The 26,373-nt window shown below is 32.7% G+C and overlaps 2 protein-coding genes across 10 annotated transcripts; both read right to left on the reverse strand.

Moving 5' to 3' along the window:
- Positions 1 to 2,033: 2,033 nt before the first annotated feature.
- LOC105791369 (putative glucose-6-phosphate 1-epimerase) lies at positions 2,034 to 4,263 on the reverse strand. The gene is made up of 7 exons (XM_012619415.2): positions 3,551 to 4,263; positions 3,420 to 3,476; positions 3,173 to 3,336; positions 2,938 to 3,072; positions 2,731 to 2,833; positions 2,566 to 2,665; positions 2,034 to 2,460 (listed from the first exon to the last, which is right to left on the reverse strand). Exons 1-7 carry the CDS (start codon positions 3,716 to 3,718, stop codon positions 2,291 to 2,293), a joined length of 897 nt encoding a protein of 298 aa, XP_012474869.1. The 5' UTR covers positions 3,719 to 4,263; the 3' UTR covers positions 2,034 to 2,290.
- A 1,950-nt stretch (positions 4,264 to 6,213) lies between these two features.
- Positions 6,214 to 10,144, reverse strand: LOC105793289 (ACD11 homolog protein-like). Of its 9 annotated transcripts, none has more exons than XR_008198852.1 (7): positions 9,596 to 10,138; positions 9,324 to 9,496; positions 7,833 to 9,203; positions 7,220 to 7,312; positions 7,009 to 7,085; positions 6,824 to 6,896; positions 6,214 to 6,579 (listed from the first exon to the last, which is right to left on the reverse strand). XR_008198852.1 is itself a non-coding variant. In XM_052635249.1 (7 exons), exons 1-5 carry the CDS (start codon positions 9,598 to 9,600, stop codon positions 7,287 to 7,289), a joined length of 351 nt encoding a protein of 116 aa, XP_052491209.1. In that variant the 5' UTR covers positions 9,601 to 10,115; the 3' UTR covers positions 6,214 to 6,579; positions 7,009 to 7,085; positions 7,220 to 7,286. The 9 variants fall into 9 exon arrangements, 2 of the variants coding, with proteins under 2 accessions (XP_052491209.1, XP_052491210.1); XR_008198854.1 differs by having other exon boundaries at positions 7,009 to 7,128; positions 9,135 to 9,203; positions 9,596 to 10,119; XR_008198851.1 differs by having other exon boundaries at positions 7,220 to 7,897; positions 9,135 to 9,203; positions 9,596 to 10,119.
- Between the last annotated feature and the right edge of the window lie 16,229 nt (positions 10,145 to 26,373).

Genomic DNA, 26,373 nt, shown 5'->3' on the forward strand with positions numbered 1-26,373 from the left:
TTTACATATCATTTTTCCATATAAACATTTCATTTCCATTCAATACATCATATCTATTTATGATAGCCATATCATTCATACTTTACGATTCAGTCCTTCAGATGCCAAAATTAACAAAATTACATTTAACCTAAACTAATTAACATTATAACATAATTCAAACATAGAATAAAACAATACTATAAATTCTATATGAACTTACCTAACAAAACAACAAACAATTTAATCATTAAGGACCAATAAACAATTTTGCTTTTTTCTCCGATTATCTTCAATTTGGTTCAAGTCTCGATCTAAACAATAATTCAGTTCAATTTATTAATTCTAATAATCTTATATTATCCTATCATATACATATGTCAGTTTAATTTCACTTTTGAATGTTACCTAAAATTTTCATTTTATTCAATTTAGTCTTTAAAATCGAAATTGTCATAACTTTTGAATTTGAGCATGGATTTTAAAACTAATCTCAATTACATCCTTTTAAAACCCTCTATTATGTATAATTTCTGAAATTTAACATCAATTTCAAAATTTACACACTTTAGCCCCTATGTACAAAAACTAACAATTAAACTTTAAAAGTAGTCCTTTTTTCATTTCTAAGATTAAAATCTAACAAATTAATACCAATTTCATCAAGTGTTCAACAATGACAACTTTTGAAAACCTTAACAGTTTTACAAATTGATGTATGAGCTAGCTAAATCAAGCTCACATGACCTCAAAAATATAAAAATTACAACAAAAAGACTAAATTGACATACCATGCAAAAGTGCAGAATGTTTGAAGCTTTATCAATCTTCCTAGGTTTCTTGATTTTGTTTTTGGTGGAAGAAAGAAAGATGAACAACAATGTTTCTTTCTTTTCACTTTTATTTACTTTAATATATATTTTATACATTATAATATTTTAATTGAGGTTTTAATATTATTTATAATTAAAATCACACTTACTGTCCATTATATTCTGAAATGGCCTAATTGGTTGAATTTCTATATAAGTCCCTAACTTTTTGGTCAATTATAAATCTATAATTATGAACTTTTACAATTTAGTCCTTATAGCATAATTAACTATCTATTTGAAAAAATTTAAAAACCAAACTTTAATATATTTTTATACTGACTTCATAAATATTAATTAAAATCACCGCTCCAAAATAACCGCTTTCGACACCACTAAAAACAAATTGCTGTGGGTAAATTTGTAAATTGTTATTAAATTTTTAGGAAAGTATTTAGTGAACCAAATGTGGTAATACAACTTTTCAAGGATTTTAATTAATACTTTTCAATGTACATCAAATATTGTAAAGTAATTTTTTCATCAATCAGATTACATTAAAATTATAACGTAAAATAACACCAAACGCTAGCTAAGACTAAACCTAAACCAACAAAAGCTATCTATCTGCCTAACCTAATCCCAACCTTGTGCCTAGCTACACATTGATGGTTACATTAAATTGTTTTGATTGGTCATTTTTACTAATTCCGTTTCATATTGAATTAACTTTTTATCGTAAAAAACTGAATATCAAATATGCTTTTACTTATTTTACTATTCCTAAAATTAGGAATGTCCTTGTATACTTTTGTTTTAGGAATTCTCTTCATTTATTTTTATTAAAAATTCAGGTAATTAAAATTTTCTATTAAAATATTTGGTGCAACATAATGAATTAAATTAATAAATATGTAATAAAAGAAGACATTATAACAAACCTAAATTAAAATAATTAATTGTGTTAAGAATTCTTAAAAATCACCTCAGTCCTTTAATTACAATAAATTATTTAGATTAACTAATCTGATTATAAAATTAAAATACTAAATTATATTAGAATTAAAATATAAAATTAAATTCAATTTTAAATATAAAAACTAAAATTTGAAAATAAAAGATACGTATTTGGACATTTTTCATACAAGGCTTTTATATAGAATATAAATTTTGGTTAGCAGTCGATTTCAATTCAGTTGCCGAAGGCACAAGCCCAGTTGGCCGATAATCCACAGTTCCTAATATTGGAATAGCTTAGCTTGCAATTGATTTTTATTACGGAGAAACACTAGAACATATCTCCATTTGCAGGACTAGAGATTTTCATGACCCAATACTTGGGGTACAGTGATTATTATTTGCAGTATAAATAATTGAAGAGGAATTCAATTGACAGATACGTGTAAAGATGTGCCGTGGGGGACTTTATTTGTATTATTTGCTGTCATTTCTTTAGAAGCTGGTGCATGATATGGGATTAAAACATGATGAGCAGTGGTTCAACTTGAAGGGACAACCGAGAGCTCCAAGCGGCCTGTCCATTCCTCACCTGGTTTCAAGGTGATTGGTTTTTCAACTGCTGCCCCATTGACACAAAGCATCTCCTTGTATTCTTCATCCCCAAAATCAACCATGGTTTTCGATTTCTTTTCCCATGGATTCCAAACCCCTGAACAAACAAATAAAGTGGATCGACTTGAATCTGCAGTGAATTCATCTTCAAATGGCTTGGTGTTATGCTATGAAATATTGAAGAGTACAAGAGCTTAATTACCAACATCTGGAAGGCCTTGTTTCTGTATTAGAAAGGTCCGTTTTCTTTCATGATCGAAGATGGCAATGGTATCTCTAGAGCCAAGATAAACTCTGTCCACCTGCAAATCAATCAAGGCTTAAACATCTACTACCTGTTTCAGCTCTAAAAAAGTGAAAGGTTTACCTCAGATTCGAATGTCAAGGCATCTCCTTGTTCTGTGAACCGTTCCCTTTGGCATAGGTTGTCAAGATAGTCAAGAGTTTCCAATCCCTCTACCCTAACTTCACTGTTTATCAGTAAAAGATAAGATATCCATTATTGACCATAAGATGAAATTGTCGGTGCAGTAATGTTGAGAGAATTCGCCATATATACCACTACATTCTTTACCTGATATCAGAGATGGAGAAATATGTGAGATAAGCAATTGAGAAACTAAAAGGCTTGTAATTGATATTCCTGATGCGTGACATCAAGCTTAGATTCCCATCTGCTGTCAAAGATATCCGAAGACGAAACTCGAAACTGGAAATGATAAAAAAAAAAAAACCAACTCCGTCATTAATCTTCCAGTAAATTTCAATTGATAAATGCTATAAGGATCCATGGCAGATTACGACATCACCTGTTTGGCCAAATCTTCAAATCGTCTTCTGATGGCTTCAACAGCAAGTCAGTATAGGCCTTCTCACTTGGATCATTTGGATGCAATGGTGGTGGATTGTCATCAATGATCCAAATCCTGTTCCTGGCAAACCCATGTTGCTCCAGCGATCCTCGCTGACCAAACTAACAAAATTGGAACATAACCCATCAACCAGGTGCATATCAACTCCATGCGTATAAGCATGGAAATATCGAAGCATAAATACCTGTGGGAAGCATATAGGTATTCCTCCTCGCACTGCGTATGGTGGCTTGAAGATTGCCTACAGTACATGGAACCAAAAGTTCATTGACTATGGCTTGTATATATCATCTACAACTTTAGAACTGACGTTACCTTAGTACTTGCGAATAGCAACTCTTCTCCTCGGTCAGTCCGCCATGAAAGGACCTGTCCTCCGTACAAGCTGACCCTTGCTGATGCCCCTCGAGGATTCCTAAGCACAACCTGATGGATTCCATTTCTATCTTGCGTGACTTCAACTGCTGGCCCCGATTGATTCATGGTGACAAACGCAGCAAGGACATCACAGAAGCAGATACATAGATCTCGGTCTCTCTCTCTCTCTCTGTTTTCTTGAGGTAAATAAAAGGCTGAATTATAACAATCAGTGAAGCAGTTACACTTGTTGTGACAAACCAAATTTTCACGTGATGTGAAATATAAACCCCAGCTACCAATTCAACTATCTTTATCTCTCTTGGCCACTAAATCTGCCAACAAGATAAAAATCCTAGTCTAGAAACAGAGTTCCGGATGACAAAGCTGTCTTAAACTTCAAAGAACCAAACGGCAAAGTAGTTCCAAAATCGAAACCAAATAAATGTTGAAGCGCCTGTTTATCAAACGAGAACGTTTATGGCAGAAACGGTTTTAATGAGTTGAGGAAAAAATTGTCTGCAAATGAGAGTCTGACCTTTTCGTTGAAGTAACGGAACGATTGAAGGGTCAGAGATAATTAGATAATCCTCATATGGGATAATGCTTAGGAAGGCGACTGACCAATTAGTCAAGAGAATTACGCAAAAAAAATAAGCAACAAGGAGAAACTTTTGGCTTGGAGCGGTGCTGGCTACCGCACATGATGTAAACTCTAATGTCTTAACATGCGACCTGAAATTCAACTGAATTAACGACCTGCTGAAAGTTAAATACTACAAATTAACAGAATTAAAAATGGATTTGTCAAATAATCTTTCTTTTTAGGATTGTTAATTCTGGTTCTGTGGGAGTAACTTCCCACTATCACTTTAACATTTGGTTTTAGGAATTTCATTTAAGATTTTAGTATTTCAATTGGATTTCGAAGTTTTTACTTCTTTGTAGACTTTAGGGAAATGCTACATGTGTACCAATTATACCTTTCAATTTTTATAATTTAATTTTTTGGACCATTTGAAAATGGATTTCCAACAACAGCAACATTATGGATCTCTCCAAGAAAGATCTATTGATAAATAGAAGTTAAAAGAATCCTCGCCCCTGGGCGAAGCCAGAATAATTTTTTAGGGGGTCGAATGAAATTTTAATTTTTTAGGGTTTATATCTTTATAATTTTTAAAGCATTAAATTAAATTTTTATAATTTTAGGGGGCCAAAGTGCAATTTTACCTTTACTAATTTAAAATTAAAAAAAAAATTAAAAGGCCTAAATGACAATTTTTCATTTTAGTGGAGGGCCTAGAATCACTTCCGCTCGCTCCAACCTTGCATGGAAGATGCTTCTAAGAGACAAAAAACAATTTTTGAACAAAAGAAAACTCGAAAAGAGTAATTTTATTTAATCAAATAATCATGGCTGCCTAAGCCAGTCGAGACTCTAAAAAACTTAAAATAATCTAAAACACTCTAAATTTTGTAATAATTAGATCCCTAAAATATAAGATCTAAGGATAAATTATCAATATACAACTAATACTAATGAAGCACATGGTTAATTTGTACTTTTACTTAAATTCTTAATTAAGTTAGTGTCATGCATCAACTAGATACCAACTCAATTGGAAATGGTTGAAAGCTCATTATTTTTATAAAGTATTAACTATTAACATAAATTTTTTTATTTTTATATTTTATATTAAATATCACTATTATAAGATTTGAACTTGAAACATCAAAATTTTTAAAGCTTTAACTTAATCATTTCAACCAGAGCATCATTTGATATTTTTATAAACTTTTATAAATGTATATTTTACATAAGTGTTTCTTTCACATTATGAATGTACCATAATCTAGTTACCATTGTAGCATTAATAAAAACAAATGTATGCCAAATGATAGGTAAAATACTTGATTGGGCTTACAATCATGTTTAAAAACTTATCCAAAGCCTTTAACTTGAAAAACCCATGAATTCATTTAAAAATTTCTTGCGTACTTGAGCTTTCAAAGTGCATTGCAAAGCTACGAGACAACTCTAGATCCATAAAAAGATAACTCACACTACTCCAAAACAGGCTTTTAGCGAACGCCGCTATTGAACGCGTCACTAACTTTTGCGGCGTTTTTAGAAATAAATGCCGCTATAGACCATGACCTTTAACGGCATTTTTCCCACAAACACCGCTAAAGATCATGACCTTTAGCGGCGCTTTTCCCACAAATGCCGCTATAGACCATGACCTTTAGCGGCATTTTTCCACAAACGCCGATATAGACCATGACCTTTAGCAGCGCTTTTCCCACAAACGCAGCTAAAGGCTATGACCTTTAGCGGCGCTTTTGTCAGAAATGTCGCTAAAGACCATTACCTTCAGTAACGCTTTTTTATCACAAACGCCGCTATAGAACAAACTTTTAGCGACACTTCTCGCAAAAACGCCACTAAAAACATATCATGCAAAAAAAATATTTTAATCAAATAATATTTATTTTTATGATAAATATTATATTATGTTTTATTTTTTAAATTTAAACTTTAAATATACTTTTTAAGGATAAATAAAAAAAATATTACTTAAATTAAATTTTCTATGAAAATGATAAAAGAAGGCAAATAAATGAAGCTTAAATAATAATAAAAATTAAAAATTGTAAACCTCGAAATTTAGGTAAAATCAACACCAATGCAATGCAAGCCATTTTTGAGTCTAATACAAGTGAAGAAACTAAGATCCTAAGAAGAGAATCCTATTTTACTAACAGTAGTAAATGCAACTGACAAGAAATATCCATACTTTGTCCAGTATTTATATCGAAAAATCAGATCAGAAGAAGCAATCTCTTTGCACACCATTTCAATTCCTAGTAAGGCCTTCGAAAGTAGTTGATGAAAGCCGGCATACACATCCGATCAATCAGCTTTCAGTTTCAGAATTTCCTTGGCGGTCCTTAAACAAAAATAGGGCATAGGGCATGTGTTCCTACATAAGCACGGAAAAATCCAACTCATTTCAAAGACAAATAACTAGATATCGTGTTTGAAACGAATGAATGTGCATGTAGGAGTATCTCCAATATGTACTTCTGCCTTTTGTTATATATTTAGGCAGATAGACAATAGATTTTACATCCCAACAACTACTGCCCTGAGTACTAGAGTTTAATCATAGAAAAATCAAAATAAAACATGAACTACAAGGATAAAAAATTGTTCCATGGACTTACCTGCTCAAAACAAAGACTTAAGCCTCTGCTATAGAAGTTGATATATTTTAACATAAACATGCCACGATCAAACCTGTGATTAAATTCCAAATCTTCTAACATTCAAACTACGTAATGACCTTTGGATCAATCAATTAAATGCATCGAAATAATATGAAATCTGAAGAGAAAAAAAAAGATCATACCAGTGCTCTCAGCACATTAGGATCTCTTCCTTTTAGTGAATCAAGATATTGGAACTTCTGATCTTTCTTATTGATAACTGCAAAACACCAATGTACGTCTTTGTGTATAAGGACAAATATCTGAGCAAAATGGAATAATCGATACAAGGAAGAATAAATATATCATGCAAAACAAATGATTGATTCAAAGTGTTAAGATAAATATACTTACTTTATCACAGTCCAATAGGCAGTAACCCAGCTTCCTTTGTGAAGTCCATCTTTTGACAGCTCTATAATTATAGCCACTCTCCAGATTCACTAACTGAGCATCATAATTTAGAAACGAAAAAGTAGTTTAGAAAATGATAATTACAAAGACTTACATGAACAAGCAAAGTAAAGTATGGGAAAACTGAAGGTAGAAGCAAGCAACTACCTTTTTATAGAAGAAGGTATTGAAGAAATGGCATAAGAACATTATGTAAACATGACAGATTTCAGAAAAAAATGTACATTTTGCTTGCTTGGTATAATGTACATTATTTTCAATAAATAAATAAATAAATGGGGCTAAAAGTATGAATGAAGTTATGAAGCTAAAGGATTGTAAAATGTTCTATTTGGTATAATGTGCATAGTCAACACAGTTAGCAGTTTAACTTTTATGATTTCCATAGTCAACACAGTTAGCAGTTTAACTTTTATGATTTCCAAACACATTTTCCCTTCCTTTTTTCTTACTATGTAAACCCTAACCATGCAGTCTCTGGATATATTCAAGATACTACACTTCTTAAAGCAAAATTTTCAAGATATAATACACTTCTATTTGACAAACAAACCTAGCATATACTGACTAAGAAGTTTTGGTTTGTCTTCTGTTGAAAATGTAACTTCATGCATGGGCCTGCATCAGCACCAAAGAATGTAAATTTCACCATCCAAATGGATAGAAAGTATATATAAAGCTTCACCAAAAATGACAGAAGCATCGGTATGTGAATGGTAAAGCAGGAAGATGAAAACTAAATAAGAAATGGGCATATGCAACATGATTATAGGTAAGAAATGGGCATATAGATGGAAATCACCTATCCATCTCATTTTCATTAATCATGATTCACGATTTAAAAAGCCAACGCATATGCAACATGATTACAGGTAAGAAATGGGCATATAGATGTGTTGTAGTACAATTAGCAGTCATACAGTACAATTATCAATAAACAAGTATTGAAATATTACACGATTAAAATAACCAATGTACAGCCATTTTCATAAAGTGTTCCCAGGTAATTTAGACTCCTTTTACATGTTAACAATTAAAAAGATAAAAAAAATAAATAAGAGGGTAAGTTAAAAAGTGGGGGTCCAATTAAAGAGATTGTCCTACAGTACCCATTTTCGAAAATATTAGTCTAATCTAGTAAACTCAAAAAGAACAAGTTTTCCTTTTTCACTCGTATGCACATCTATTCCGCCTCTAAAAGGATACAAGAAGTCAAACAACTATAAAGGATACAAGGGTTAGGAAATTTCAAGTTCAAAACTCCAAATTTCAATAATTTCTTGATCCAAAGCTACCAAAAATCAGAAATAATAGAAGTACTTATAAGCTACACCATAAAACGTGAGATAAACAGAAAACACATGTAACCCTAAGAAAACCTAGAAATTAAATAAAACTTATATAATAAATTCCTATAAAATTCCAAGTCTTCAAACTTCTTTTTACTATGCTTTATTAAGAAGTAATATTGCTAAGTACAAGGGCTAAATAAATCATTGAACATTCCAATTGGCCAAGTAGATTTTACACCAAAGGAAGGTAAACCATTGCAATCACAATTCACAAGTAAAACATAGACAACAATAAAAGAAATTCCAATTTTTTCTATTACAATTTCAGACAATTTCTTTACATGATAAACAAGAATGCTAAATCAAAACATAGCATCTATGATAAGTTAAAATGTATTTTTCAATCTTCAGATCATATATATAGGTTAATAAAGGATGGGTTTCATTTCAGTTATAGATTATCAGTTAAATTTATTCTTTTCTGCCTTTTTAAGAAACAGTTTCAGCAAAAGTTGTTCTCTTGATGGAAGTGTATGCATTCCAGCAGAAACAACAGTCCTTACCGCCCATGTGTGATACGGTGCAATACTTGAGCATAAGCTGTTGAAGCTGCGTTTCTCAATGAGTAATCCCTACAACAACAACAACAAAAAGAGGTAACAAGCACTTAGAGATGCTCACATTCAAGGATAATACCAGGATTCCCTCGAGAGAAAAATAAAGAGTTAAAGATGGAAGGGCATATAACGTACTTGGATGACAAAAATTGTTCAAATAAAGCTCGTACGAGGTCAAGACCCTGTCTAACACGACGCAGATCACGCGAAGGGCTTTTCTGTTTTTTCACTGTCCCATTACCTATATCTACATCAACTATATTTTCTAAAGTGGCAAACCTCTTTGATGCTTCCACAAGATTACCTACCTGATTTAAACCATCCATCCATCATCAATTAATAAATTAAAGTTTCAGTGATTGGTTCGAAATAGAGAGGGGGAAATCAAATAAACCTTGGCGACGTACTCCATCTCCGCGAATTTGAAGGCGAGACCGAGGGAGTTAAAAAGAATAAAAACCAAAGAATAAGCATCACAGAATTTATCCAACAGAAACCCTTCATCCTTGGTTCCACACTGCGATAACTCTTCAAACGCCTGCAATATTTGGAGTTGAAATTTGAAGTTGGAGGAAGAGACAAAAAACCCTTGTGAGTTTGGGTTTGCTGGTTTGTTTTCAAAAAAAAAAAAAGATCTTGGGGCATGGAAAAGAGAGTGAAGAAGCCATTTTTATTGTGGTTTAAGGCAAACCCAGAACTGGCTTCAGCTCTCTATATATAAACAAGAAGGAAAGAAAGATATAAAAAGAAGAAGAAGAAGAAGAAGAAGAAGAAGAAGAAGGAGGCGATGAAATTTAAGAAATGGGAGAGAAATCTGAGGAAAAAGCAAAGAAAAAAAAACCCAAAGAAGGCATGATTTTAGGGGTTGCTCAGTAAGAATTAGGTGTTTTGAGGATACCGATTTCTCTTTAGGGGAAAATTTTAGGGGTTTCAGGGGGGAAATTTGCGATAAAACCGCCTGATTTTTTTAAAAATAAAATATCTTTCTGCCGTTTTTTATAAAAACGCCGCTATTGCTTATCTTTTATAGCGTTTTTCATAAAACGTCACAAAAAATTATTTCATTTTAAATAAAACGATACCGTTTTGCTTTGCTAAAATTTTTTTATTTTGTTGTTAAAAATTATTAATTAAGTAATTTTATAAAATATTTATTATTACTATTTCTTATAAATTAGATTTTATAAAAACCAAGTATTCTCAAAGTAAATATCATATATTTTAATAAGAAAATAAATGATTAAATGATTGTAATTAATTATTAACTTAGAAGTATCCAATATAAATAATCAATCTCTCACATATCAAATTTCTATTAAAGATTGAGTCGTTAATCAAGATTTTAAATTATTCTTTTCGATCTAATCTCCATTTTATTAGAGATATTTTTTCTAACTAAAATATAACTATTATTTTGCTAGATGTTCGACGTGGAATGATTTTAGTTTTGTATTTCATTTTATTTGTTATAATTTGGTCCTATCTAAAATAGATAGTTGCCTATTCATATTAATATGTTACTTTATTTATTTATTTATCAAAATTTTTAAATCTAATATTTAAATATATCAAATAGTTTAGATTAAATATTTTTAAATATAAAAGCATTAATTGATTGTATAAAATTTCAGCATTTAACCAATCTCAAGTAAACTTTAAATCCTAAACCATTTAATATATATAAACTTTATCTATTATCTCTTAAATAATTTAACTATAATCATAATTTTAATATATTAAAATTAATATTATTTCTTTTACAATTATATAAGAAATTACTTAATATATAAATTAAAAATACTAATTAATCTAAACCCTAAACCCTAACCCTATTCTCTAAACCTTAAACTCTAAAACATAAATAATAAACCCTAAACCCCTAACACTTAACCTCTAACTCCTAACCCTTAAACTATAAATCATAATCTCTAAACCCATAATCCATAAGCCTTAAAATGGTAACACCTAAACCTTAAACTCTAAACTATATACCCTAAACCCAAAACCCTAAACTATAGTGATAATTAATTCAATATTTTAAAATTGATACTATCTCTTTTACGATTATATAAGAAATTATTTAGTATATAGATTAAAAACAATCAAGAATGCACCCAAAAACTTTAAAATTATTTTAAATAATAGTATTTTAATTTTTTCATTTTAACAAATATTTTTCTATATTTTTTATTTCAAATTATTTCTACGTGTCATTATTTTTTTCTAAAGATTTTAAATATTCAATTAAAAATAAATTAAATTTTAATTAATATAAATAAACCAATTAAATAGTAAATAGATAGAAAAGATGGTTTTTGTGGCGCTTTTTAAAAAACGCCGCCAAATATAGAGCATTAGCGGTGCTTATTGGAAAACGCCGCTAAAGCCCTGAGCATTAGCGGCGCTTCTTAAAAAACGCCGCTAAAACCCCGAGCATTAGTGGCGCTTTTCAAAAAACGCCGCTAAAGCCCCGAAAGCTCAGAAAACGGTGTCGTGGGGCTTAGGTTTTTTGCGGCGCTTCTTGGAAAACGCCACTAATGTTCTATTTTTAGCGGCATTTTTCAAAAAGCGCCGCTAATGCTCGATTTTAGGCGGCATTTATTGTCCAAACGCCGCTAAAAATGCCTCTAAAAGCCTGTTTTGGTGTAGTGTCAACTAAGAAATGCCTAGATCTTATCCAAAAAAATGTTGCAAGTTTGTTGATGTTCCAAACTTGAAAAATAATATATTTGGTGAATTTAATTTAATAAATTTCATGCCATCTACACATGTATCACCAACTCAATCAAGGACTTAGTATAGATTATAATTGTTGGTTGAAATTTTCTTAGTATTTTCCTATTATATTAGATTTTGCAAGTTGTATTACCTTAATTTTTGTGTGTGAAAAGAGTAGGCTTACTAGTAGTATCCTAAAGAAACACATGAATTCATTTGTTATTTCATGAGACATCATCCACAAGGAATCTTCAAGCCATAAGGATTGGTGTCTCATAGAGTACTCGTTTATATGCCATGCTTGAAGTTCATTTCATTACATAATTTTAGGAATGACAAAATCTGAATCGCCCGATGGATTCCGAACCAATCCGCTTCGAATGGATCAGATATTTTCTTTTGAAAAGTGGAGTGGATTCTTTCTTTTGGATAGTGGGTATGGAGTGGTTATGGTAATTGCTTGTCCCACCTCGACCTGCTCCGCTATATGAAATTATTATTTTATCTTTTATATATAAACTATTAAAAAGATAAAAATGAAATAACGTAATATGAAAAATCCATATATTTTATGTTTAAATAAATTTTTTTGAAGATTTATGTTTAAATATTTACTTGACTTTAAAAAAATTGAAAATATTAAAGATAAGTAGTAAAATTTAAATTGAAGTGGAGTGGGGTGGGGTAGGAACGGATGTATATCCATGGAGATGGTAGTGGTTTTCAAGATTATACATCCACAGTGGAGCAGGGTGGGTGGTGGAACGGAACGTGCCAATTGTGGAGCGGTGATGGATTTAGCAAAGTTCGCCTACGCCTTGCTTCATTGCTATCCCTACATAATTCGCAGCTTAATTTTCCTCTTGTGGAATATGTTGTATTGAGATCTCCCATTGCCTCTTTCACATTTAAACAATGTTTTGCACCAGTTTTAGAATTATCTAGCAATTGGAGAAATATTGTGTTAATTATGTTTCCATACTTTTCTTGCATCAACACAACTTCAATCAGTTAGAGGATGTAAGTTCTAGCATGACGTCTAATATCAAGGGGAGTTTGCTTTGGGAGCTTATCAAAGTGGTCGTCAACATGTTAAGTTAATTTGAAGCCCATCAAGCTTTTTAAATGGTTTAATAAGTAATTTTCACCATATTGTATTTTTATTTTCTTATTACTAGACACTCATTGACTAAAAAGTTTATCAATTACACTAAATCTTACGATGTTATTGTAAGTTTATTTTAACGACTCAATTTTCAATGGTACCAAAAATGCGATTTGAAACCTTATTTCCATAAACTAAGTTCATAAATATAAAATATGAATAATTATGGAGTTAATACAAAAATATATTGAAGAATGATTGAGTAAATTTGTTAATTAAATAGTTAATAAGGCTTAAGGACTAAATTGTAAAATTCCAATCGCTCTTGAATTTTAATTGACAAAAGGCTTGGGGACCTAAATAGTAATTAAATAAATATCCAAAATGGTAATTAAACCATTTTCCAATAGGAATTAGTGGAGGATGATGACATTTTCCACTATGTATATGATTAAGAGATAATTATAGTAATTAAGGCATGATTAACTTAATTAAACTATGTTAATTAGTGAACAATCAAGGTATAAAAACATAAGATAGTGGAAAAAATGCATCATCTTTCTCCTCCTTCACCGTTCACTAGTATTGTAACCAAAGAAAACCTTCCAAGCTTTTAAAGCATTTGGCCAAGCAAAAATTCAAGGTAATTAAGTCCCTTTTCATGTAATTTTTATATATTTGGGGTCATGAAAGCTTGATTTAGCTAGCCCATGTACCAATTTAATAAAATTATGAAGTTTTGGGTAGTTTTCATTGTTGATAAATTGATGAGAAATTGATATATTTTAAGCTTAGATTATGAAAATGACTAAATTGTAAAGTTAATCTAGCTTCTTTGTTAACTTTGTAACATTAGGGATCAAATTGAATAAATATAAAACTTGTCATGAGATTATGCTAGAAATAGAAAGCACAGGGTCCCTAATGAAAGTAAGTGAATTAAATTTTAATCCGAAGCTAGGAATCAAAAGTTATGCCTATCCCGAGTTTAGGAACTAAATTGAATAAAATGTAAAATATGTGGGAAATCAAAAAATGGATTTATTTAGGATTATTCATCTCATGATATTGTGTAATAATTTTTTGTATTGATTTGGTAAATAAAATGTTTATATAGATCAAAACTTGGATCAAAGTGGAGTTAATAAGGGAAAAATACAAATTAGTCCCTGAAGGATCTACCCGGTTTATATTTTGAAAAGGTAAGTTCATATGGAACTTACTACCCTTCTTTATGTTAAATGTGTGTGCTTGTGTTTATTTCATTATAACAATGCTTGGACATGGCTTGAATATTAATTATGTTGGCATACATGGGTAGAAAATGAAATGAACTTGTATTGAATTGAAATGAATTAAGATTGTTGACTGATATGAAATGATACAGGGTATGAATATAAAATATGAATGATTATAGGGTATGATTATATGGAAAATTAAAGGGTATAAACATGTGAAAATGATTGCTTACATGGAATCATAATGAATATATGTATAATTGATCCTCGTGTCATTATGGTAAAAGGTTAGGATACGATTGGCATGCCAATAGGGTCATATGCGTGCTTGTATGAGATATGTGATTACACAAAGATTATTAGAGGTTATATCGAGATCCAACATTCGTTGCAAATCATCAAGTGTTATATGTCCCTACGGAGACTTTGGTATGGTAAAGGGATGTATTTGAAAATGTTTATACATTTGATGCCTATGAGCTTTGCACTTTGATGCCATGGTGTGGTGTAATTTAAGCTCTTATGAGCTATTTGGTGTGGTGTATTTCACCCGTGTACCCGAGTTCGTTTTACTAGGTTTCCATTGGGCGAAACATTATAATTTTAATTTGGAAACTAGAAAATGTAAAGAAATGGATTAGATAAACCAATTTGATATAACATTAAAATGAATTATGTGAAATTAGTATGATCTTATAGATTGATAATAGAATACGACATTGAAATGAATCATGTGAAATTTGTATGATCCTATAGATTGATAATAGAATGTGACATTGAAATGAATTATGTGAAATTTGTATGATATTATGGATTGATGATGGAATATGAAATTGAGGTGAGTTGTAACACCCTATACCCGACTTGATTGTCAGGTTCAGGTGTTGAATGATACAATAATCCAACTCACTTAGTAGGTTTTTTTTATTCTGATTACACTACACGCTTAAACACTTAAATTAAAACTCGTGTTGGACTAAAATCAAGAGCTTACAATTCTAATTTCCCATAATAAATTACAGATTTCAAATAAGTTTCGAACACATTATGTGACCAACTTAAACTCTAAGGCGTGACCTCCAAGGATGCCCCTCTACATATATGGTACAACTACCACACCCAACTTTTCGCTTTGGCAGAGTCTGGCTTGGTCCTTCATCTTGATTTCTGAGTCTTTATCTAACTGCATTCAAGCATAAATTTTATAAGTTTAAGAGAACTTAGTGAGATATGCATATACTATGTGTAAAGTTGCATGTATCTTAGGAAATTAAGGTTCTTAACTTAGAATTTAACTCATTGAATTTCATAAGAGCATTTGTGAACTCAGTTGGCAAGACCAGTGCCTTAGTCAATCTGAGTTGTTCATTAGTGGACCTAGATCCTAAACTGGTTAATTTTGTGTTCTATCATATGGTTTACCCCATTTACCGTTATTCCACAGTTTCAATATTCGTGATCATCGCTTTTAGCTGGTGATGCTTGACGTCTACCCAAGTACTTGCCATAACTGCAGTTCTTTAACCGAAATGCGATCTCTCTTGAGTATCCTCCTTCCCTTGGAGTACTAGTGCCCATGACGCAATTCCTACAACACTATTTCTTTCAGTATATACCTTAAAGAGGCTTCATTAGACATGCGATTCATACCTTTGGTAGAACAACAAGATCTTTACTATTTTCAAGGTCATGAAAGACTCCTATTTTCCACTATTCTTTAGTTGACTATATTGGTCATCCAGCCTTATGCATGCATTTCCTCCTACAAAGGCTCTTATTGGCCTACACAATCTTTCGGCTAACTCTTTGCCGACTTATAAATTAGGACTGTACCTTATTATAGTTTCTTCCATAATTGCTTAAATAGTGTAAGATCTACGACTTCCCTAGCGGAGTCGTTTTGATGAAAACTACATTTACCTCTTTTCCTAAGAAGTGTCCTTCTCCTTTTTATCCTAACTAGGTTGAGACACTTACTTGGTTCTACTCATCCTTTGGCAAATTCCTTTTTATCTTGATAGTCTATATTTCTCAAATGCACATAGCTTATTCGTTCTTGTGACTTATCACACCAGTCACACCGCAAACTTTAATTTAAACCTTAGGGTCTCTTCTGCAGACTTCTTAAGTGTAATCCATGTTTATGTCCTGACAAACTACCCCATGTTTATTATCTCGGTGGACTACCTGTGTTTACTGTCCCTTTGGACTATCTATGTTGCCATGGCCGAGCCAAGGTCTTACACATTATTGCCCATGTCTAATGTCCTGGCGGACTCCATTGGTGGCCATAGTCGAGCTATGGTCTTACACCTTAAACCTTTTTAAGGTGTTGCCCCGAAGGACCTTATCGTCGTCACGATGTTGCTCTATAGGGCCTGTTGGCAATCGTTGGAGTGTTGCTCTATGGAATTTAAATACAATCGTTATGGTGCCGCTCCAAAGGACCAGTCAATCTTATTCCTTTTCACATTTTTACCTTGATGCTTGAACACCAAAGTGTCCTCCCGCAAGGCCCAGAGCTTTGTGCAACACGATTTGCACTTAGCAACACCGTATGGTGGTATCTTAACAAGATTCTATTTCCCTATTCATCCGCCCATACCTCCATTTCACCAATTCTATACCTTGATGCTCGAACACCGTAGTGTCCCCTCTGCAAGGCTCGGAGCTTTGCACATCATGGTTTGCACCCAGTAACACTGTATGACGGTATACTAAAACCCCATTTCCCACATCCTAACTTCTTCTAACTTCTCAAATATTTCCCTCCGCACGTATAAACTCAAAATTATATAGGATTTTTCTAGTAATTTTTACCATCTTTTTACTTAAAAGAATATTAATCTTGAGTATTTGTTAATTAATTAAGTGAATTTTTCTTAAAAGTTAATAATGGGCATGAATTTATAAAGTATGCTAATTTGTGCCTTTTATATGATTTTGTGTATAAAATTAAAATATTTCATGTTATTTATTAATATGTTAAATTTACTTATGCAGCGGGACCATAGAGTTAAGTTTATTATAATGTTGCATGGACATGAGCTATTATTCTCATGTGTTGGATGGTAAGACCAAGCTTAATGGGTCATTAAGATGCCACATTGACCCAATAAAAAATATGATACATGTTGGTCAAGTGTACAAGCTAGTTGGGTCATTAACCGTCTAGTTCAAAAGAAGAGAGGCCCAATTCGACAACCACAATTGGGCAGCTGAAAAATCAATTTTGGGAGAATTATTTGAAGGTCCTCTCACACTTGGGAAGAACATTGGAAATCAACACACAAGAGTTGCTTGAGAAACCATCCACCTCTTACATGATTCAAGCTTGAAATCATGCTTGAATCAAACAACCAAACCACATTCTCTTCCACATATCATGGTCGACCATAGGAGGGAGAAATCCAAGGGATTGCTACTGCTATTTTTAGTAAACTCTCCCACCTACTTCAAGTATAAATACTCATCCCTTAATCAGCACTTACTCATCTCTTCATCCCTTATTTTCACAACATTCTTCATTCACTCTCTTGCTCTCTTCATCCACCACGCCTATCATTCCATTTCTCCCTTAGTTTTTTAGTTAGCAAAAGCCTTGAAGAGATCAACTCTTGATCGACCACCTTGAGGAGCCATTAGCAAAAGTGCAACAGGAGGAGTGGAGGAAAACAACTTCAATCAGAGTCCATGAGACTGCCGAATTGAAATAGAGTTTATTCTTCTCTTACTTGTTTTAAATTAATTATGTTTGCAGTGTGTTTTGCGATCTTGACATCAATAATGGTAGCTTAAATCGCTTTAGCTAGGTTAATTGCATCAATTCAATGACATTTGTTTGATTCATGTTTAAACTGTTTATGCCTCATTCGATCATGTTTTCAATTAAATTCAAGTATGTATCATTCATATGTGATTGGATGCATTAGAATTAGCTAAGTGATCTTAACCAGATGATGGCTAGTTGACACTAATTAAAAAGTGCATGCTTAATTTAGATCCTAACCCGACTAAACTGAAGGTTCATAATAACTTTAACAAGCTCTATTATCTTGCATAGTTTTTAGGTTTATGTGATTAAACTGTTTCAAACCTAACCCATCCCTGTTACTTCACATAAATACTAAGAATCCCTTAGTTTAATATGATCAGTAAAATACATGTTTCACTAAGTAGAAAAATTCAAAAGGACTTAATTTGGTTTCCAAACTCATGAAAGATTGAGTTGCCATGGAATGTTTTCCAAACATTGTTAAGCATGATGAAAATGAATCAAGTTAATTAATGTAGTTATCCTAGCCTAATTATGTTATTGATTATTAAAGTTGTGTTTCTGCTGCTAAATTCATTCATACATTTAGATAATTTGCATACTTAGATTAAAATTGCATTAGGGATCAATTTTGCATCTAGTTAAATTAATCTAGTTTAATCATCATCATTCAAATTATTGTGTTTTTATTACCAAATTGTTAACTTATAATTTTATAATTAATCGATTAACATACAAAGTCCTTGTGGAGACGATAACTCATTTACTTATTACTTGAACGACCGTATACACTTACACAAACTGAGCGTTACAACACCACACATACATTACTCTAACACATCATAATACATATATCACGCTGATTAACCAATCATCAACTATCTACCATAAAACAATCAACATACAACTGGAAAGCTCACACAATACTATACACACAACCTACTCTTTCTTCAATCACATACACACCACAACCTTAGGCAACCTCTGTACATAAACAAGGTGATACATGCACGTCATATGACATCATCTATTATTCTGAAAGTAAGGTAAAAATACTCACCTTGCTTCCTTATCTTTGACAGCTTAGTTGGTCTGAACGCCAGAGCCTCATTTATCTCAACAGCTAAGCATGAAAATCATTTACCGGTTAAACTAAAGGTGCTCAACCCTTAAAACCTAGAATCCATAATTACAAAAATCTTTTAAGAGTTCTTACACTACCTCTTTCTTTAATTCACAAGCATAAAGGAGTAAGAAAGCTTACCATTTCCCAAGTTCCTCTACTTCCAGACTTTAATTCATACGATAGCTGCAACATGTAGAGTTTCCTTCAACCTCATCCTCTTATTCTTCAGAGTGAACAAAGAAGACAGTGCTACAGAGGAAGAAAATTTGATAAACAAAATTGAAAAGAATCCTGTTTCCACAGTCATCTATATATAGCCTTAAGGCATGGTCTCCACAGACCAAAACAACCACTCATTCCTAATCATCCTGTCTTACACTTTGGAACCAACCAATTCTAATATAACTAAACTAGAATTAAAATCCTACTAATCATAATTCAGCCACTAGAATTTTTGAAATTCCAAGTGGAGTTCGTCGATTTACGAATCCTTTCAATTAAATCTTATCTTTCCTTAAATTTTGGGTCGATAAGATAATCGAGTGTTACTCATATGTTAAAGTGATATAAATTGGTTATATTTTGAGTTTTACTTATAATGTCTAATGTTCATGAATACTTATGCTCATTTTGTTGTCATTTTAAGTGCCATGTCCTAGCCAAATTTATGCCTAAACTATGGTAGCTAATATGCTTATGTATGATCAAGGTAAACATAGTATTTTCTACTTGAACTTACTAAGCATTTCTATGCTTACTTTAGTTGTTTCTCCTACTTGTAGATCTTCATTTGCGGAACTCCCAAAGTTGATATTTGCGAACATCACACTATTGTTGAAACAATAGAAATATGTTCATTTTGGTTCTTTAAGTTGTGGCATAGATATAGGACCATTATGTCTTGTAAATGGTCACCTTGATATGGATGCAATAGTTGGATTGTGGTTAACATTGAAACTGCATGATTTTGGTCATGATTAATGCTAATAGATGTGAAGATTTAATGCTTTCATAAGTTAGATATGTTAAAGATTGCATTGTGAATTGTTTTGGTAAGTTAGGTTAGTGAATGGTTTGAAAATGGTTAAGTTTTGGTCATGAATTTTTATGCCATTGGAACTTTTGTTTTCAAAGGCATTATAGACTTGAATTGGTATGAAACGACATGAACTGATATTGGTAATATTGGCATGTGCAAAGGTGAAATGAAAGGTATTGGTTGAAAGCATGAAATATGTACCAAATGTGATTTTTGTCAAAACAGGGGTGATGTCGTGACCATAGGTCCTTTAACATTGCGACATAGATCGACAGTGAGTGACGTTGCAATCTTAAGATTTCAGAAGTCGCGACATAACTTACTGACAGATGATGTTGCGACGTGAAAACTCTGATGTCGTGACGTCAACTCGCAAACTTTGCAAAATTTTTAATTAAGTATTTATCCGACCTCGGGTTAGTAAAAGAGCTTTCATAAGCTCATATAAGACCTGGAAATGATTTTACGTCATATCAAAACTTGTTTTATACAAGTAAGCATGTTGTATTGATTGAAATGTATCAAAATGTGTTGTAGTTGCTCTGGCAACGAATGTAGCATCTTGTAGCTCAAACCTGACGGTCGAGTTGGGCAAGGGGTGTAATATTTAGTGGTATCAGAGCTACAGTTTAGTCGATCTTAGGATTAAATTGTAGTGTTTGTCAAGTCTAGAAATACATGCCACAATAGTCTGTGATAGTGTGATGCATCTTGATCCAAATTGGTTTTGATTTTCAATATAGATTATCCATGTTGATTAATTCAAATCAAGCTGTGAATGACAAAGTAGAAAGTAATAATTTTGGCTCTGATTAGGGAGCTCAAAGTTTGCCCGTTCCGCAAGGGTTAGGAGGTGAGATTAGAGACGTCTTTATGAACATGATGAACTAGTGGTTCAATCAGTTTATGGGAGCTACCCCTTTAGCTCCCCAACAATAAGTGCCACCTCCTCCACCTGTAATGCCTAGTGGCACAACCTCAACCCAAGCTCATATTCTAGTACCTATTGCCCACCTTCCATTTTAGAAACTTCGCAAGTGCGGGGTAGAGGGGTTTAAAGGAAAAAAGGATGACGTCCCAACAAAAACTGAGTATTAGTTAGAAAATACCAAGAGGATCTTTGGTGAGCTGATTTGTACCCCAAAGGGCACTGTAAGTGTGCAATATCCCTACTCAAGGAGGCAACGTATCTATGGTGGACTACTTTGATGTCTATAACCCTGAGATATCGGGTAAATTGGATGTTCTTCCAAGTTAAATTTAAAAACAAATACATTAGCTGGCTATATTTAGAAAAGAAGAAAAGAGAGTTAATGGAGTTGAAACAGGGAGATATGACCGGAGCTGAATATGAACAAGAATTCATTAGCCCGAGTAAATATGCTCCGGAACTCATGACCACCGAAGCAAACATGTGCACCAATTTTGAATAGGGATTGAAAGAAGACATTCGAATGTTGGTTGGAGCTTTTTAGGTAAAAGAGTTTACCGTTTTATCTGAGGGAGCTTAGAAAATAAAAAAAATGCAAAACAAGGAAAGGAAAGCTAAGTCCAAGACTCGAAGTTTCAATAAACGTAGTATGGCCAGAACATTCTCGGTACCACCAGCCAAGAAGAGAGAAGTGCCAAGGCCGAGTAATCCGCGACCTCAAAATATGTTAGTAGGTAGTGCGGGAAGTGCCCGTAATGTGAGTAGACGAGTTTGTGAGTACTGTGGAAAGGGTAATGAAGGAGAGTGTAGGCTGAGAAAGGGAGCTTATTTCAGATGTGATTCCACAAAACATTTTATGAGAGATTACTCGAGAAGGGCATATATTTGCAACTGGTGGGCTGCAAAGTCAGTGCCAGCCTCGTAGAGAGGTAGAACGCCAGGAATCAATAGTAGTGCTAGTGGCAATCAGGGAGGATCAAAGGAGACATCTCTAAGATTTGACGCTCGTGCATTGAGTTTTCGTAAGTTGATATGACAAATTAGGCTTTCCTGATATACTTAAGGACCTTATTCTTAAGCAAAGTAGCGTCTTTTCATATTTTTTTTGTAATTTTTAGATTTTAAATTAATAAGTGTAAATACCTTAGTTTTACTCATTTTGATACCCAAATTGGCTAATGGTGCCATTGGGGGCCTTAATGTATGTTGGGTGATGTAGGAACGAGTTAGAGGTTGAAAACGAGTGAGAATGACACCAAATGAGATGATATTGCGATATTCAAAACTTGGAATCGCGATACCTCCAATAGACTCGAGATTAGAGACCACCCTTTAGTGGTATCTGACTGCCTCCCTATGTACCAACCCCAAAAGTGAGAATGCAACACCCCTAACCTTTCTCCGTCCCTAGATTAGGGTTACAGAGCATTACCAAACATTTGGAATAACGTTTAACATTACAATATTAAATAAATTAATCTTGTTAAAAACCAATCAAACATATGCACTTGGTCCCTAAATCGAGCCTTCCAAAATAGCTTAGAAGCAATTCAGGACTAATTTGAAGAAAGACAAGGGATTTGGGAAAAACATGCAAAACTTGAAAATAGGGGTCACACGGCCGTGTGGCTAGGCCGTGTGATATAGCCCAGGCCGTGTAACAATTGAACAAAGGGACACACGACCGTGTCCTATCTCGTGTCTCCACCCATGTAACCCATTGAGTTGGGTTACACGGCTGTGTAGTGGGTCGTGTAGCTCTCTAACTGGCAATCCATGGTCGTATTGTAGGCCGTGTAACTCACTGACTTAATATACTGGGAATTTACAAATGACAGACGACTGTGTCGCCAAGACGTGTGTGTCACACGGTCGTGTGACAGCCCGCGTCCTAGGCCATGTGATCCATAAATTGAGCCTAAAACAAGCCATTTTAAAGCCAAAACACACCTAACCATCCATTCTATTTGTGCAAACATTCAAGAGATTTAAACGTCATTTAATTACACCTAAACATACCATTTTAAACATTCTATTTCATCTAACCAATATGCTATTCAAAGACACTGCATTTGTGTCAAAACATCATTGATCAAATGAAAGGAACATAACCACATTTTAAGCATAGAACCTAGTTCTTTTATCTACCAAATGATATCACATATGAACCTTTACATGCCATCACAAACATACCAAAAGGATCTTATATACAAGCACTTAAAAGTGGCCAAAATGACCTAACTTGGTAAGGCATTAAAGCCCGTCAAACCAACATAAACTTCAAAGCATATGCATATCAAAACATCCATTACACATTCAAGAAATATCGTTACAAAAGATCCTATACATGCCATATGTAACTTTGGCCAAATTACTCAAAAACTACAGAAATGGTTGCTGGATAGTGAGATTGATCCCTGACAAGCTTCCAATCGGTCGAGCTTCCGATAATCTATAAATTAAAAGAAAGTAACTACGTAAGCAATGAGTGCTTAGTAAGCTCGTATAAACTCAAACATAACTTACCATTTCTTTAATAGAAACTATAGAATAAACATGATATCATTACCGAGACCATAAGCTTAGTAAAAGCCTATACAAATACCATCAAACTCACAAGTTAGTAGGCTCATCCATGATGCATGTGAATTCAACCATAATATAAATAGATTTTCATATGCACATCATTTATTACATTAGCCTTTTCATGGATCATGATTCAATATCCCATTGTGTACTTACCATGCCATTGCTTTACTTACCCATTGAACCATCTAGAATTACATCAGATACTCGGGAATGCTCACACACATAGTCTACCTGTCCATATAACCGTAACCTTTTCTTTAAAATAGTTCTAACACGAGCTGTGGGTCGAAAAGTTAGCTACATGATGCTGCTCCCATGAGCTGTGGAGAATCCACAACAAATGCTGGACCTCAGCCATCGGTAGGACATTCAAGACCAGCACCTGAAACATGAAATCCCTAATGACATGTTATTCGTATGCTAAGAATTCTTAAGGTTCAAATGAGATTAGTTATCCATGAATTATTCATAACATTGATACATTTATATTCAAGTCCATTTATAACTAACACAATATAATAGATAGCCAATTTAACTAACATTAATATGATTAAAATTCATACGAACTTACCTCGACAACTATGGTCGTAATAGTCGAGTCAAAGACTAATATGATCTAAATAAATAATTTCATTCGATTAAGTACTTCAAGTATTCAATTCAATTCAATTCAATCTATAATTCATATTTATGTAAATTACAAAATTACCCCTAATATTTTAACCTTTAATAATTTAGTCCTTAAGCTCATAACTTGAAATTTAACCATTTTAACCTAAAATCATGTTAACCAATTCTACTAAGGACCTTGGTACAACCCATAATTATCAACATTTCACAATAAAACCTATGGATTTACACTTTCAACAATTTAATCCCTATTTCAAAATTCATCAAAAATCACTTAACAAAACAAGTTTGTTTTACAACAAAGATTAATAATCTATCAAATAACTTCATAACCTATTAAAAAAACCATGGCAAGTCCCTCAACCTTTAACAATTTTGCAATTTAACCCTCAGGCTAGCTAGATTAAGCTAAAACGAACTCATAAACATAAAAATCACTAAAAGCTAACCTTAAAAACACAAGCATGCAAGAAATGTGTTTGGCCGAACCTTCAATACTCTCCCATAGAATTTTCGGCACTCATTTTACTCAGGCAAGAAGATGACCTTGCTTGTTTTCTTTTAATTTATGTTACTAATTTTCTAAATTACTAATTTGTCCTTTAAAAACTAACCAAATTTCATGCATTTACTCATCAAAGTCATCCACCATAAAAGCAATTGTGATAATTACCATCTAAGTCCATTAGTTTGTCTTTCCATAACCATTTAATCCTTTTAACTAGAAGAATTCAACTTTTACACCTTTTACGATTTAGTCCTTTTTACCTAATTAACCATTTAAACTTCAAAATTTCTTAACGAAACTTTAATACGACTTTAAGATAATCTCATAAACTTTAAATAAATAATAAAATAATAACTCAGTTGTCAGAATTGTGGTCCTGAAATCACTATTTCTGACACCATTGAAAATGGGCTGTTACAGAGAACACTAATACAAAAGATACGAATTAGGCAGTGTTCGCAAGTATGCGGGTTAGGTTGTAATATAGATTTGTACAATAAAGTACTGGAAATACTTTGAGGATCGTACTTCAAGGATCGTACCCAAAAGAGGTTTGACTAAACTAATATTAACTTATACTCTAAAAGTTTTAATTAGTATTTTAGTTAAATTATATTACGACTAATCATAATTTGATAATAATAAAAGGGTTTAATAAAGGACTAAACTAATGAAAAATATAGATTGTAGAATTTATCAGAATTAAACGTAAAAAAACTAACTTGTTTCAGTGTCCATAATTAACTCCTACTTCTGGTTTTATTCAATCATCTAGTAAGTAACCTAGCAGGGGCTCTCGGCCTTCGACTAACCTAATGAGTCAATAAGAACTACTTATCTCTTGATGTCATAGGTTAGACCGGGTCAGGGTAAGGTTTTCACGGTAGTTAATATCGATTTCAGGTTCATTCCTACCTACATGACTTTTTGGGGTCGTCAATCCTAGGGTTTTAGATTCTTCCTTTCCCAACCAACTGGTTTGTTAAGAAACCCCACATAGGTGTTAATTAATCCCAAATCCACTTGTTAATATCCTTAACGGATTAGTTTTTCATGGATCTAACGCATACAATAGAATTGATTTGAAAGATAAACATTTGTTAAAGATTAAGAATAAAGATGAAAAAGATCCTAATATAAATATATATATAGCGGTGTGAATAATAATCCGTTATGAGTTGATAGATCTACAATCCAAATCCAGCAAAAAATGAAATAAAAATGAAAAAAAAAATTACAAGCGAAAGAAATCTATACTAAAAATGAAATAAAATTAAACTAAGGAAAAAAAAATCTCCTCTAAACTATTATGAGCAATTATTTTTGTAGGCCTAGGGTTAGCAGCTGGTCCTTGACCTAAACTGGGTGACTGATCTTCTTTAAAGTTCATTGTGCAAATGAAAACTCCCGTGGTCCATTAAGTGACCTTGTTGTCATGACAGCTTCTGGCCTGTGTCATGACACTAATGACAGTTTGCTTATTAGGGCATGTCTGTGTCGCGATACCCTTTGTTCTATGTTGCGAC

Source organism: Gossypium raimondii, chromosome 8, assembly GCF_025698545.1.
Source record: "Gossypium raimondii isolate GPD5lz chromosome 8, ASM2569854v1, whole genome shotgun sequence".
NCBI classification, from domain to species: Eukaryota; Viridiplantae; Streptophyta; class Magnoliopsida; order Malvales; family Malvaceae; genus Gossypium; species Gossypium raimondii.